This window comes from Amblyomma americanum, chromosome 6, assembly GCF_052857255.1.
Source record: "Amblyomma americanum isolate KBUSLIRL-KWMA chromosome 6, ASM5285725v1, whole genome shotgun sequence".
Taxonomy (NCBI): domain Eukaryota; kingdom Metazoa; phylum Arthropoda; class Arachnida; order Ixodida; family Ixodidae; genus Amblyomma; species Amblyomma americanum.
The window spans coordinates 84,632,935-84,647,418 of NC_135502.1; the positions used below are offsets into that span (position 1 = coordinate 84,632,935).

The 14,484-nt window shown below is 45.1% G+C and overlaps 1 protein-coding gene across 1 annotated transcript in view; it reads left to right on the plus strand.

The window, feature by feature from the left end:
* Nucleotides 1-14,484, plus strand: part of LOC144093807 (neural cell adhesion molecule 2-like) — a 235,776-nt gene that overhangs the window by 207,351 nt on the left and 13,941 nt on the right. The window contains exons 8-11 of the mRNA XM_077627512.1: nucleotides 535-828; nucleotides 7,157-7,462; nucleotides 11,696-11,824; nucleotides 12,453-12,480. Of these exons, the coding sequence (XP_077483638.1) occupies nucleotides 535-828; nucleotides 7,157-7,462; nucleotides 11,696-11,824; nucleotides 12,453-12,480 (757 nt within the window). The remainder of the gene's footprint in view (nucleotides 1-534; nucleotides 829-7,156; nucleotides 7,463-11,695; nucleotides 11,825-12,452; nucleotides 12,481-14,484) is intronic.

The following is a 14,484-nucleotide window of genomic DNA, read 5'->3' on the forward strand; positions in this document are numbered from 1 at the left end:
TACGCCTTTCAGAAGTGCCGCATTAGGTTTGGCAACCTGTGATTCGAATCAAGAACCTGATCCTTCCTTCGTGCTTTGATGCCGTAGTTAAGAAAATGGAGTGAAGCTTGTATGGGACAGATTTTTAACCTCCCTCTCCTAATGTGTAAATCCGCCAACAGGCAAAAAATCGCTGCTTATACCCCGAAAATACCGCATATGCGAACACTCCGCACTGCAACGTATGCGTGGCGCATACGCGACCTGTATAGCTCTCTGGACAGCCTCTCCATGCAAGTTATAAGACTGACAGCATAAGATAACATGTATAGAATATGCATGCGCTCTTCCTCAATAAAATTTTTTTTCTGTCGTGTTTTATGCCGCCTTGTAAATTTCTACGTAAATTTATCTTAGCCTTAGACATGGCCTGAAATTTTAATGTAACTCGATGCCCGTTCAGAACGTGCAGTTTTCTTGATGTCGACTTGCGCGAAAACTTATGAAGTAAACCTCATCCTGTTAACGACGTGTGCTGTTTCACATACTTTGCAGTTGCGCCAGTGTGCAAGTCCGGCCAGAAGCTCATCTACGGCGTGTCGCAGCTCGACTCAGTGTCGGTGCACTGCGAACTGGAAGCAGATCCTGGAGACGTGACCTTCTACTGGCGCTTCAACAGCTCGTCCAGTGGCAAGCGGATCGACTTGGCCAGCTACAGCCACGCCCAGACGCGCAGTACGGCCATGTACTCGCCGCAGAACAGCGACGACTTCGGCTACCTACTCTGCTGGGGCACGAACGAGGTTGGCAAGCAGTCGCGTCCCTGCAACTTCACCGTCGTCCCTGCAGGTGCGTATTTCTAGCCTGAACCGCCTGAGCAAACTGGGTGTACTGTTTCGCTGCTCTGGTTGAAAAGTTTACTCTGCGGCATTAGATGCGTCCAAAAGTGTTTTTTGTATTTTTTTCCGAAGATATGAATATTAACATATTTTTCGTACAGGTTTTAAAGTAGCCCCCAGGTTAGCGCTAAACGTATTGTGTAATTTATAGGTGCGAATGGGATGTAAATTTAGAAATGGTTATTGCTAGCTTGCCAAATTCATCAAGGCAGGAAGCTGACCTGGTTGGAAATCACCTCGAACATTTCTCAAAGTGTGGTCTAATCATAACTCATCGGCATAGTTTGCTATTCAGAGGGATTTTATGTGAACGGATGCTTAGGCCTTGAAACCCACAAGACCCGCAAGACCTGGTACGGAGCATCAATGCCACTGTTGAATAAATTTCGTTTAAAAAAAACTCAGGAAGCGGCACCCGGCAGTGAAAGGACAGGGGTTGGATTGGAAAATACAGGAAGCGGCTTCATTTTAGCGCCAGTGAGAGAAGTGACGTCTCTAGTTGAACAACTAGCCAGACGTCAGTGATGAAAAGGTGCAGGTACTGTTGAGCTTGAACTCTCTCTAACGTGACACAGGATTAACCGCAGATTAACCTAGAAAAGGTAATTAGCCTCTGATTATCCAGGACGTCATGAAAACGGGCGACGCGACTGGCTGGAGGTTCTCCTTTGAGAGTCATTTGCTGTTTTGTTCTTGAGTTGTATCTGACAATAGCAAGCGGCCTTATCCGCAGCACCACCACATGCCATAGAGGCATCAACGAGGAGGACCTGTGTCGGCTAAGACAGGAATTTCTCATCACCAGAATAGTACACGCATACCCTTACTATCACCTTCACCGAAAAGATCACGAGGCAGTAAACAGCATCATCCACTCGGTGTACAAAGCTGCCCAAGAGCTGCCACAATACGCCAGCGCACAACACCTCTTCTAAATCGGCATTTACAACACTCTTATGTAACTTACAGAGACACACACAACGCCTCAAATTCATCGCCTCTCCGGAACCGAGCACAGACGTCTGATCCTTGACCGGCTAAACGTCAACCGAATAGGCGATCCCCATCTCACAACCCTCCTCTCTACAGGTGTACATAGCCGCCTCCTTGTCAAACCGTTGCTCAAGAACATGCTCCCTAGCCAACACGACGAGCACCGTCAGTGCAAAGTCTGGGCACTGGACGATTTCTATTTTGCCGAAGAACATGCAACATTCATGGACGCGGCAAGGCGAGATGCAAAAACCTATGTGGTCTGTGCAACCACGCGGCAATCTACCACTATATCCGCCGCCACAGTGCGCGCCCCCTCCACCACCGCAGCGGAGAAGACAGCGATAGCGCTGGCCATTGCTGACCGCCGTATATGCACATGTAGTCCTTAGTGAAACAAAACGAGCAATCCTATATTACTCGGAAGGCTACATCTGCCTTCCCGCCGCACGCATCCTGCACGGCTGCACTCGCAACCGCAGAATTAACCTAATCTGGGTACTCGCTCATGCGGGCAACTCTCAAAACGAAGAGGCCCATCAACTTGCCCGAGGATTAACAATCTGGGCGGCTGGTCCCGCCCCCCCCCCCCCCCGACTTTTGCCGACATCAGCAATTTTCACAAAGAGACGAGACGCCGTTTACCCCCCACCCCCCCTCCCTGACCTAGACTGAGCGCAAGCCACCCTGCCTCGAAGATTGCAGACGCACTCAATTCTTCTCCTACCAGGCTATCACTAATCACCAATGAAGAATATGACCCCACGTGCCCAAATTTCAACCACGAAGAAGCCGGCACTCAGGCGCACATCGTCTGGGGATGCAAAAATAACCCGCCCCCACAGGCCCTCCTGCCCCTCCTGCCAGCTCTCTCTGCGGGAGGCTTGGGACATCTCCTTACCCAGTCAGACAAGGCCACACAACTTGCACTCATTTCGAGGGCCAGGAGGTCGTCCCCACCTGCGGGCCATACAGGACCCAACTGGCCTAATTCTTGAAACCAGTGGCAAATGCAGTTGTGTGTCTCTCGAGAGAGACCTAGAGCTCGCGTCTTGAAACAAAATGAATGAAACGGCGCATTTATGTATTTCAGAGATATTTTGAGCCCTTTATCGAAGAGGCAAAGCGCATCGTGGTCTGGGAAATTGTCGTATCTGTGGGTTATCATTTCCGCACAAAACACCACTCACCATAAAAGCACGTCGTGAATAATTTTTTTGTCTTGTATGTTCATAACCTCGAAGTTTTGATACAAAAAGTGCTCTTTTACTTACCTAAAGTGCCGACAACACATAAGCCTCGTTCTTTTTTTTTCTCGGAAAAAGCAGTTTTGTTAATGCTACATAATATCGAATGTATAATGAATGCTATTCAATACCTCGCGCTTTAATACCTTCGCGCGTACGAGGGGAAAAAGTTGAAAAGTGGTAAACCTGCCGCAGCGCATTTCATGTTTTGCAAACAAGTAAACGACAAAGAGTACAGAATTTATTACAACAGTGGAAACCTGCTGTGCCACAGTTCGGCACAAAACTTGCATATGCAAAAAAGGAGAGTAAGTGTAGATAGGAGACTATTGAATTTTTAGCTGCCCTCAATTTATTTCAGAACTTAGTCATTTGACAGCTTTTCTCATCGCAGCCACCCTGACTAGGTGCGCTATCGAGAGGCTTATGCTATATTTGATATAAAATCACAGATAATAACGCATATTTGTTTTCACGTTAGTATAATCCTGTCTAACTACGTGCGTGGCTTTTGCCCTTGTCCATTTACATCTATTTAGACCATTATAAGCATTACAGCTATGTTAACCTATCTGTTTGACATTCGTCATGACGGCAGCATGCGTGAACCGCCGAGCTCTATAAAACCGGAAGGCTAGGCTGCTTTCGTGATGCAGCGTCGACGTTTTAATGGAGAGAGTGCACGTATGGGGGGTCTCTGTGACAAAGCTGAACCTGGAGGCTTGATAGGCAAAGTAGCGGGATGTGAAGTTGTGAGCAATATATTGCTTCAGATGGCATGATGAGTGTATGACCTACTCCCATTGTCTTGATGTTCTAGAAAAATTCATCGACTCAAATGTTCATTTAGGTGCAGGTCTCCTCTGCCAGCTATACTTAGTTTCACACGTGCGGCGTTTCACACGTCCCGGTTTAGAAATCACAAGTTGGTAGAAGAGTCCGGTCTTTGTTTTCATGTTCCGAGCTCCCTTCGCCACTAATGTATATCTCAATGAACGAAAGCTGCAATACTATCGTTATACGACGAGAACACGACGGCGTAGACTTTTCTTGTCGCTGCATTGCACTCACGGAGAAAGCAACAAGCGCTGCATCAAAGCACCGAGAAAATGGTATCCAGCGGGAGCCGACCAGAAGCGCTGCTCTCTCCACCGCAGCGCCACTTGTCTGCGGCGTGCCGGCGGCCTTCCGAGAAAACAGCTCGGCACCGTGATGGATGAAAGCTTTCTCGCCGCTCTCGAATCGGTTGCCGCTTGAGTGGCGGCCACAGTGTTGCGAGAAGGGGCTAGCTCAGGCGCTCGTACAGCTTCCCGTTAAGGGAAAGTAGAAAGAAAGTGGAATGGGGAAAGAGTTACAAGGTGAGAGGCGAACCTGCCTCTCAAAACGTTGTCTCGGGTAGAAAAGAAGGATGAGGAGGTGACGAATATGGGGGAGGAGAGTGAGGATAGAGCTAACACGAGAGCCTCGCCAGCCGAGCACGTCTCTGGATCTCTGCATCGTTGTTTGCGGGTGGGTGCGGTCAGTGTCTGCCACTCACGATATTAATGACCAGAGCAGGAAGCACGACGCGTGAAGGCGGTGCGCTGGGGCAAAACACACCCGGCTGCTGGAGCGAGACGCGAGAGCCCAGTGAGGTTCCTTCTTTTCAATCTCATTTTCGCGTGCACTTACTTGTCTTGAAAAGGAAAAAGAAGGCAACGTCCTAATTATGTCTGGGGCTCAGGTCCCTGAGCAACATGACCTTGAGTGGAATGTGCGAGGCGCGCCAAAAGCATAACTGTGGAAGAAAACAACTGCGATCATGTCGTTTAGGTTCGTATAGGATGTAATCGTCATTTTAGCTTCGATTTGAAGGTATTATTTTGTGGAATTGGGCCCATTTACTTTGAAAAAAGAGCAAGTCTTTTATGTTTTTTCGTTGAGATTTTTCATCATATTGGGAATGCTGGTATTTAAGCTATATTTTCTTGACTACAGATCCGATCCAGTCATGTTTCACAATTCTTGAACATCAGCATTGTTGGCGCCAGCAGCTTTTCATGTTGGCACTATAAAACGATAAAGAGATCCATAAATCATGACGAAGCTTCGAAAAAGGTCGGTATCGCACAGCATTGACTAAAAACGAGTATTGCCTACTCAAGGATCTTTCATTCTTCATCTCTACCTTCTTTTATAAGCGCTATGGTCAGTGGCTCTGCGTGTTCGGCTACATTGGTGTATGACGGCGCACATGTTCGCGTGACACCGAGATTCAAATGGCTGCCTTCTCCTCACAACAGGTCGCAGCATGGCAAAGCATCCTTTACAGGTGCCTCAAAACGCTACTTTCAAGAAAAGCTGCCTTCACTTCCCCAGCACTTCGTACATTTTTATCTACTAATGAATGTGCTTCTTTCGATACTAAGAGCAGCACTCGGTGTATTTTCCTGAAGCCACAAGAACAACTATGTTTTTGAGGGTGTAACCGAACATCTGCGGCATTATTCTTTGACTTCTTCAGGCTGATGTTGATGATGATAATGATGATTTTTCTCACCATTTTATGCGAAAACTGACCGCCGACGAGCAATGCGGGCTACGTTCCCATTCATATCATAAACTGAAATCTCCCAACGACAGTTTGTAGTTTAACTTCAGAAGCGTTCCGGAGAACTAAAACTTGCAATTATTCCAGAGGGAATCTTCTGTTCTCTCGATTCATTACTTGGCTCAACCTTCGTTCCGTCCAACTCTCTTGCATCCTCGTTTATACTAAACTCACCCTCGCATTCTTCTCATCAGTGTTACCCTTGACAGCCAAAGGTAAAAGGAATTGCTACTCGGATTTCGTCCTGCACATTAGTGCTCCATGATCATATCTGCAATCAAACTCCCCACAAAATTCGTGTACCAATATATGGGAGAGGCCCTCCCCACAGGTCGAGAGTCCGCCTGCCGTATTTTTAGTTTTATAGCAGATGTTATTACAAAACTTTGAAAAAACCAGTGCCCAGTTAACCAACCATATCTCTTCGACATGTGTATGCCTCAACTAGTCACACTGGCTGCGGACGGATTGACAAATATTTTCCAGGTGCGCACACAATTGCGGACAGGATGTCACCTCAAAAGAAAAACTGGTTTCATCGGTGAAAGTAACGCTATCTTTGTGTTTTGCGATGCCGACAATCTCAGAGCATATTATTATTTCTTGCTGAAAAGAAGAACTCGCACAAAACAAATAGGAATGTCGTGTTTCATAGCGTAAGACAAGAGCGGTTGATTCCGAACCTACGCTTAGAGTGCTTACGACGGCCACAAGTAATGTATAGTACTGGCATCTAGCTCCATAACGCGGAGCCAGCAGCTATACGCTGCCAATGTGCTGCCAATTTCACGCAGCCGATGTTGGGTGGTACAGCAAAACGCAACTGCTATATCTCTTTTCTGCCATGCATTTGCCGGGCTTCGGTCATTTTCAACGAAGAAGGTTCCTAGAGCTTAATTTTAGAATGTGCGCCCTCGAATATATAATGATTAAATGCTCTTACTTGGCGCTTATACATTTGAAAGCAACAAAAACATCGAATTATCTTCTATCTGTCTTCTATCTTCTGACTGTTCGAAATATGCCTAAAAAAACTCTTTAATGCTCCAAATTTTCAAGACCCCTCTGAAATGCAAACTGGCGGTGCGCTTTGGGCATAAACTCTCCACCCACAACTATCCTTCAATTTATTTAGCTGTTTCCATTTTATCACGCTTATATCATCGAACTTGCCGGTAACCAGGCGCTTCAGGACTACTGAGCAGCGGGGGTCATACCATTTGCAATGCTCCTAGAAAAGAAATGGAACCTCTTCAAACAGAAGCCATTGGTTCAGTGTGGAAGGAACTATTCTTTCTCTTGTCCATTACCAACCAGCAGTTGTCATTACTGAGTGGTCCCTGCAGACTATAAATAGGCGGAAGCAATAAAAGCGCAAACATCCGCCCAAGTGCCACTGGCGGAGTGAGGCGCAACTTTTGCTTACACGCCTTTCCGCTGCAATGCAGGGCCTCCGGAGCCCGTGAGCAACTGCAGCCAATTGAACGCCACCGAGGACTCGGTCTCGTTCGAGTGCTCCGAGGGCTCGTGGGACGGTGGCGTGACGCCGGTCACGTTCTTCGCCGAGCTGCACGACGTCGAGAGCGGCCGCATGGTGGCCAACGCCTCGGCCTCCCCCGTGCCGGCATTCGGCTTCTCAGGGCTTGCCGGAGGCACCTCGTTCCGGGCCAGCCTGTACGCGAGGAACGCCAAGGGCCACCGGCCGCCCACTCGCTTCCTGGTCAGCACGCTAAGGCCTGCCGAGAAGCTCACGGGTGAGGAAGGAGTCCCCACCTTCAGACTCGATTGAGCTGCTGGGCACGCCACTTCTCCAAGCGTTGCCGATCTCGATTGTGTGCTGGTGTTTGCCAATTACGCCTCCGCTTTGTCCATCGCCTTAGCTGCCCCCACCTCTCTTAAGCTTGGCAAAGCGGCACGCCTTGTAGTTGCCACTGTGTTCAGACACCCTCGCTTTGCTACGTGCGTGTAGTACGTCCGTGTAAACGCCCGATGGCTATGTCTCCTTCGCGCGTGCCTTGAGCGCCGCTTTACTCTGGCGCACGTTTTATCTGGCGCGTTTGGAGGAACGTGTTGATGACTGCGCGTCGGTTGCCTTTAACGCGTGCATTAGCACTGCTGTGCAGATAGGGTTCCTAACAAGCGCGTTCTCCTTAGAGCCCATTCTGCTGTCCTCATGGGGTGTGATCGTGAAAGGCTCTCTTAGCTGTTTTGAGGACTCTAATCATTAAGATTGTTATCAGCTTTCCCATAACCAAGCGCTCTAACAACGAATTGCACGTAGGGAAACAATGGTTCTCTTTCCGTTTCACCTTATAATTTTTACCTTGTCTTAATCAGAGTTCTGAAGGCTTGAAACATTCAATATTAAGTGGACGTTGCATTATAAAGTGGCATATATTTACTGTATAATACAGCGTCCTCAGAGAACATATTTAAAAACAGCAACGGGAACGGTTTTCTTTTTTGTCATGATGACCGTTTCCTTCTCCTCTTCACCATCATCACCATTATTATCAACCTAACTGCGCCCATAGCAAAACAAATACGTCTGCCATATGTGTAGAATTATCTCTGTCCTTAAGGTCATCCGCCCACCCAAACTCTGGCACCCTCTGCTACGCTTGACGTCGCTTGTAATCCACTTCATTAACCTTGACGACCATCGCTTATCTTGACTTCGCATCACATGTCCTGCCGATGCCGATTTATTCTCTGTGACTTCGACTAAAATTTTATTAGCTCATTTTGGTTCGCTAACCCACACTGCTGCTTTCTTCCTTTCTCCTAATGGAACGCACATCGTTTTCCTTTCCGTAGCATGCTGTGATGTCCTCAATTTATTTCAGCTTTTTTCATTAGCCTCCCATTTCTGCCCCATACGTGAGTAACCGTAAGTACCAGATGTTATATATTTTACTCTGCAGTTTTACTGGTAAAATTATATTAATCATGTGAGCGTGTTTGCCATGTGAACTTCACCCAATTCTTATCCCCCAGTTTTTTCACTATCGTGGTTCGAAACTGCACTCATTACCTGACCTTAGTAGATATATTCCCTTGCCATTTCCAACGCTAACCTGCATCGTAAACTCTTGACTCCCTGCCAAGACTGTTCAACTGTACTTTAGTTTCCAGCATATTATGTCTTACACCCATCGTTCCGCTCTGCCTGTTAATAAGGCGATACTTAATAAGGCGATGACATCAATGTACCGTAGCTTGCTATGGTATCCTCCATTAAATTTATCTCCACTTCATAAAAAATTAAGTTTCCTAAGCAGTTCTTGTAAACACGCGGTAAATTGAACCAGAGAAATTGGTCTCCTGTCCGACATCCTTCATGATCGGCATTTTATCAATTTTTGTCAGGGACTACCATTTCCTACGTTCACCTAAGCAACGAAGGCAGGAAATTTCATGTAAGTCCCGCGTAGCGCCATTGCATCGTTTAATTTGTACATGGTTATTATAAACGTATTAATTCATTTTTGGACATAACAGGTGCGCACCATCTTGAAACAGTGGTATTTTTTCTGAATTTGTTTCCCCGCCCACGAATCAAGGTTTCAAAATCAAGACCGTGATAAATGTGGCTACGATAGAGAAGTATGGTCAGACATGTGTAACATTCTCGGACAAAAATTTCGAACGTTGGAAAATTGTAAGACTGTTATGGAAATATTGAAGGTAATGATGCATGCCTCTGATATGTAGCAAAATATTTTTTTAAAGTGTTTCCATCAATCGCATCGAACAGTTGAGACTCCCATAGAAAACCAATGGGGAACGCTTTTGATGATAGCAAAGACGTTACTAGAAAAAAAATACGAGACTGCTGCGGGGTGATAAGCGGATATATTGACCGTTATAGTGATATCTTACATAATATAAAAATCGTTCATACACGTTTTACGGCTCAAAAATGATTTTGCCCTGAATTGTTGGGTGCGTCCTGTAAATAGCCGAAGGTAGTTCCAATGAAATAGGCCAGAATTTATTTCTCAGTCCTCTTCAAACAAGCCTTTATGACCTTTCATACAGGTTTTACTTCTACTCAAAAGAAGCCATAAATTGAATTCACGCTCTTTCTATAGAAACAGGAATCTGTATTTATCCTACTTATAAGCCATCAGAAGCTCACCTCGGATATGTGAATATGCTTAGAACATACATTTTTCCGATTCAGAAAGTGTTGTTTTAGTTAAAGTCATATTTGAATCCGGAGAACTTGTGCTATGCCTGTTACCCGACGTTCTCTTTACATGAAACAAGCAGGTAAATAATAACTGTTCTTTCTCCGGATTATAGAAACAGCTCCCCAGCTTTCATTGACAAATGCTTAATTCTTGAAAAATTAAAAATTGATTTTTGAGGAAAGGGAATGGCGCAGTATCTGGCTCACATATCGGCCGACACCAGAATCGGGCCGTAAAGACAGAGATAAAGGAGGGAGTGAAAGAAGAATTCAAGAAAGAGGTACCGTAGTGTAGGGCTCCGGAATAATTTCAACCTCCTGGGGATTTTATGGCCAACTATAAGAAACACTTATGATAAAACATGGCAAAACACTCTATAAAGCGGGGGAGGGGGGGGGGGGGGAGTGTTTTGCAAAATATGGCAAAAAACACTCCCTCATTCTACCCTTACAAGCCGCGGTGGCTCAGTGGTTAGGGCGCTCGACTACTGATCTGGAGTTCCCGGGTTCGAACCCGACCGCGGCGGCTGCGTTTTTATGGAGGAAAAACGCTAAGGTGCCCGTGTGCTGTGCGATGTCAGGGCACGTTAAAGATCCTCAGGTGGTCGAAATTATTCCGAAGCCCTCCACTACGGCACCTATTTCATCATTTCTTCTTTCACTCCCTCCTTTATGCCTTCCCTTACGGCGCGGTTCAGGTGTCCAACGATATATGAGACAGATACTGCGCCATTTCCTTTCCCCAAAAATTGATTATTAATATTATTATTACTCGTGGGGATCTTTAATGTGCGCTGACATCGCACAGCACGCGGGCACCTTAGCGTTTCGCCTCCATCGAAACGCGGCCGCCGCGGTCGGGTTTGAACCCGGGAACTACGGATCTGTAGCCGAGCGGCCTAACCACTGAGTTATTATTTTTCTGAAATGGTATTTACTGAGCTCGCTAGATAACATGAAGTTGCCATAATTGCGATCTGAAAGATTCTAATTTTTAATGCAACGAATGCCACTGAGCCACCGCGGCGGGTTCAATTCTTGATGAAGGCGAATTTTTATGGCGCAATGGGAGCTTTGGCCAAACAGGGCCATGGCACAAGGTAGTTTTCATTTGACAAGGTGTGGTCAAAGACCCATTTCCCAAGCATTTCACCTTAAAAAATTCGAGCACCAGGCAAGGAAAAGCTTGCACCCATTGTATCATCGGTGGATACCCGGTGGTACTGGGGATCGAACCCCGCATCTCCCACTTGCGAGGCGGATGCTCAAACCACTAGGCCACCTATGCGGTAAATGCTTAATTCTTATTACATAAGATACCTTGGCAGCTCTTTCAGCAGTGGTCCCTTAATATAATATATAATTTACCCCTGATTTTTCATTCGACAGTTAATTTTATTATATGAGCAACTGCATGACATATCTAGAAAACATGCGCGAATTATCAGAAAAGAGAAAGCTTAGCAGCATATCTCAACACTTAAAGGTTTGTTAAATGCTTAACTCTTCAAAGGCAACTCTTAAGCTTCCCACCTCCACGTTTGTCTAGACGTAGCACCTGCTTTTCTTTAGGTGTTGATTGCATTATTTTCTTCCGATATAATGTTTCCTGAAGTTGTCAGCGCACGGGAATATCTAATAAGAAAAATAAAACAGAAATGATTATCCGAGACGCAGCCGTTGTCCTTCCCTAGCGCCTTAATTATGATATGGGCCAAGTATGTTCATGATTGCTTTCCTACTCTGGTGTACCTATCTTACTGAGCAATTTCTTGTTTTCTCGCTATTGCAGCTGGAAGCCAGGCCATCATAATCATAAGGCCAGTGCTTGGAGTTATTATGGGCATCATTGTAACTTTGGTGATCGCAGCAATTGTGATTATTCTATTCATCAAGTACAAAAATCCGCGAAAGACCAGAGGTAAGTTCCAAGTGCAATGTTTAATATAAGGTTTCTTGCACTCATTATCAATGATTTAAAAAATCCGCTGAAAACCTAGCCGCCTTTTAGGTCTGCCTTCCCTCAAGTAGGTGTCATTGAAAAATCATAATTTTAGCCTTCTATATTCCTCGACGCATCCGTATGACTGTTCATTGCGGCTATGCTTGTAAACAGGCGATTTTTAATTTAAAAAAAAACAGTAGCTCAGCAGAAGAGGAAACGAAAAGTAACTGATGCAAACAGCACGAGCGCTGTTTCTTTCCCAACGCGTTCTAGTAGGCACAAGCACAAAGAAGATAATGTGAGAAATAACTGAAGCAAAAATTAAAAGTGATTACGACGCACGTGTGTTATCATTCCATGCATATACTGTGTGATAAGTCCTCTCGTTTCTACAATATTGATCCAGCTCGCGCATGCGATAACATGCAGTCATGTTCTGGCATATGAAAATGCTATTTTCGACAATCAGAAATTGATGACTGATTGATTTGCGTAATTAGGCCAAAACTTAATTAATTGCGCTAGGGATATTTTTGAATATGTGGTGAGTGCTATGACAGCTGGATTTCAATGCATAGACAGACATTTTTCTTGTAATTTGCAGACGAATTCAAGGAGAGATCCGATGACAAGTAAGTTCCATTTGTTTATAGTGCACATCAGAGATTTAAAATTTTGTTTGAGTCTACATTGAGCCGAAGTCATTGTAGTGCAGCAGTCATCAATGTAACCATGAAAATTTAGGAGCTACAATTTTATTCTGTCAAAGACAGGCAAAATAGTAAAAAAAATACGCAACCACCGGCGTTTTATTCCAAAACTCCGCAATTCCAGTAGCACTTAATCCCGATTAAAATTGGGAAAGCACTATTACAATGAGTAAACACCGGGCAAGATCTTGTGATGTTTGTGCGTTTGTGCCATTAAGATGTTGCAAAGCTTTTATATTTGTGCCACCACTGTCGACGCCGCCACCATGCCACAACATTGTTTACGCTCCTAGCGCCCCCGCCTGGCCTTTAGACCTCCTGCATGTTTGTAAACAAACGAGGTGGCGCTGCAGTCGCTAGCGGGCTCTCGGTAGGCAAAAGGACAGGGAGTGGCGTCGCGGAGAGGTGTTGAGTGGGGGTTTTCAAGGCTTGTAGGCACGTTTTCAGTTTCTGCGAATCACAGCAGTGGTTGATGCTTTCAACTTAGTAATTTCTCGAAGTACACGAGCTCGCGTTGGCCACGTGGGGCTTATTCAGAGAAATAGTTCGCCACTGTGTATTGTACGTATGGTTAGTAGTAAATGGAAAGCGTTTTTGCCATTGACATCCACGCTAAGCATTGAATAAAATAAGAGGCTTTTGGCACTCTGCTCTAGCCAGAATGATTTTACTTCGGCACAGTAGTGAGAGGAATTGCTGGCGTTGTTTTGCAGAGCAGACGTGCGCTCACCATCTGCTGACATACGCACATGCCACGCTGTGCGAAAAGTGGGTGCAGCGTCGTGTTTCCTATCTCCTCTGTCTCGCTTATAAGTGCTGTTTTTAGCCGCGGGATCACGCACCAGCCAGGCTGACTTTTCTCTCCTCTTGTAAAACTGGTCAATGTGGTGAAAATATTTGATTTCTGGAATTATTTTCTTTCTAAGGCCTAGGGTCTTCTGTTTTGTGACAAAAAATATTGTAAAATATTCAGTAGAAAATTATAAATTACTTTTTTTGTAATGTGTGCTCGTCGAAAATTGTGAGGAAATTTTTTTGATTTCTTTGGAGCTTTCTTTGAGTTCAGGGCCGCATTTATTTGACCAAAGCGCAAGCGAAGAGGCCAAAAACGAGGAAATAAGCGTTAAGGTTCGTTTTCTGTCCTTTCACATTTTCTGCGATTGGCATCACTCACACCTTCGTAATTTCCTAACGCATGAAAATAGAAATTGAGGAGTGTAATAAATCTCTCGACTTTTATACTACACGTGCAGTACTATACGTTAGTTATTTTGTAAGAAATGTTTCCACGTAGCTGTGCATGCATAAGTACTGATCATCTAAAAAGAACTAATAGCGTCATATACAGAACAGGGCTTTGTGAAGATGCTGGCATAAAAGAATTTTCTCATTTTCTACTCAATTATTTAAGACCTTGACGAGAGTGTTAATTATAATAACCCAATAACTGCACCAGGTATTGCTAAAAATGAAACGCATTACTGAAACTAGCGTAGCAATTTCATATTTGCACCAAATTTAGTTACATATCGCATGCATAAATAACGAAAACATTTTTCATTGCTGCGTCCCCTCTCAACCTCGCCACGTGTCTGTTAGTAGCATGCCTGCGGCTGCTTCTTTCCAAGCAAGCTTCGCGATCATGGACTACATCATGAAACATGACACGTGTATGATGCATTGAAAAAAGCATGTGGCTTTTAGCACACTTAAGGTGCGCTATTCTAAGTACGCCAACGTGACCGCGCAAGAACTTGTATTAACCAGACTTCTTTCTACCCGAAACAAATAATTACGTCGTTCATATTAAAAAACACTTTCAAGCAAATATTAAATGCCATGAAACAAGCCATAAAAATATGCTGTGCTATTAACAAAAGAACGCATTCCTTGGGGGCGAGTCAACCTGCCGGTGCCCCGTGCACA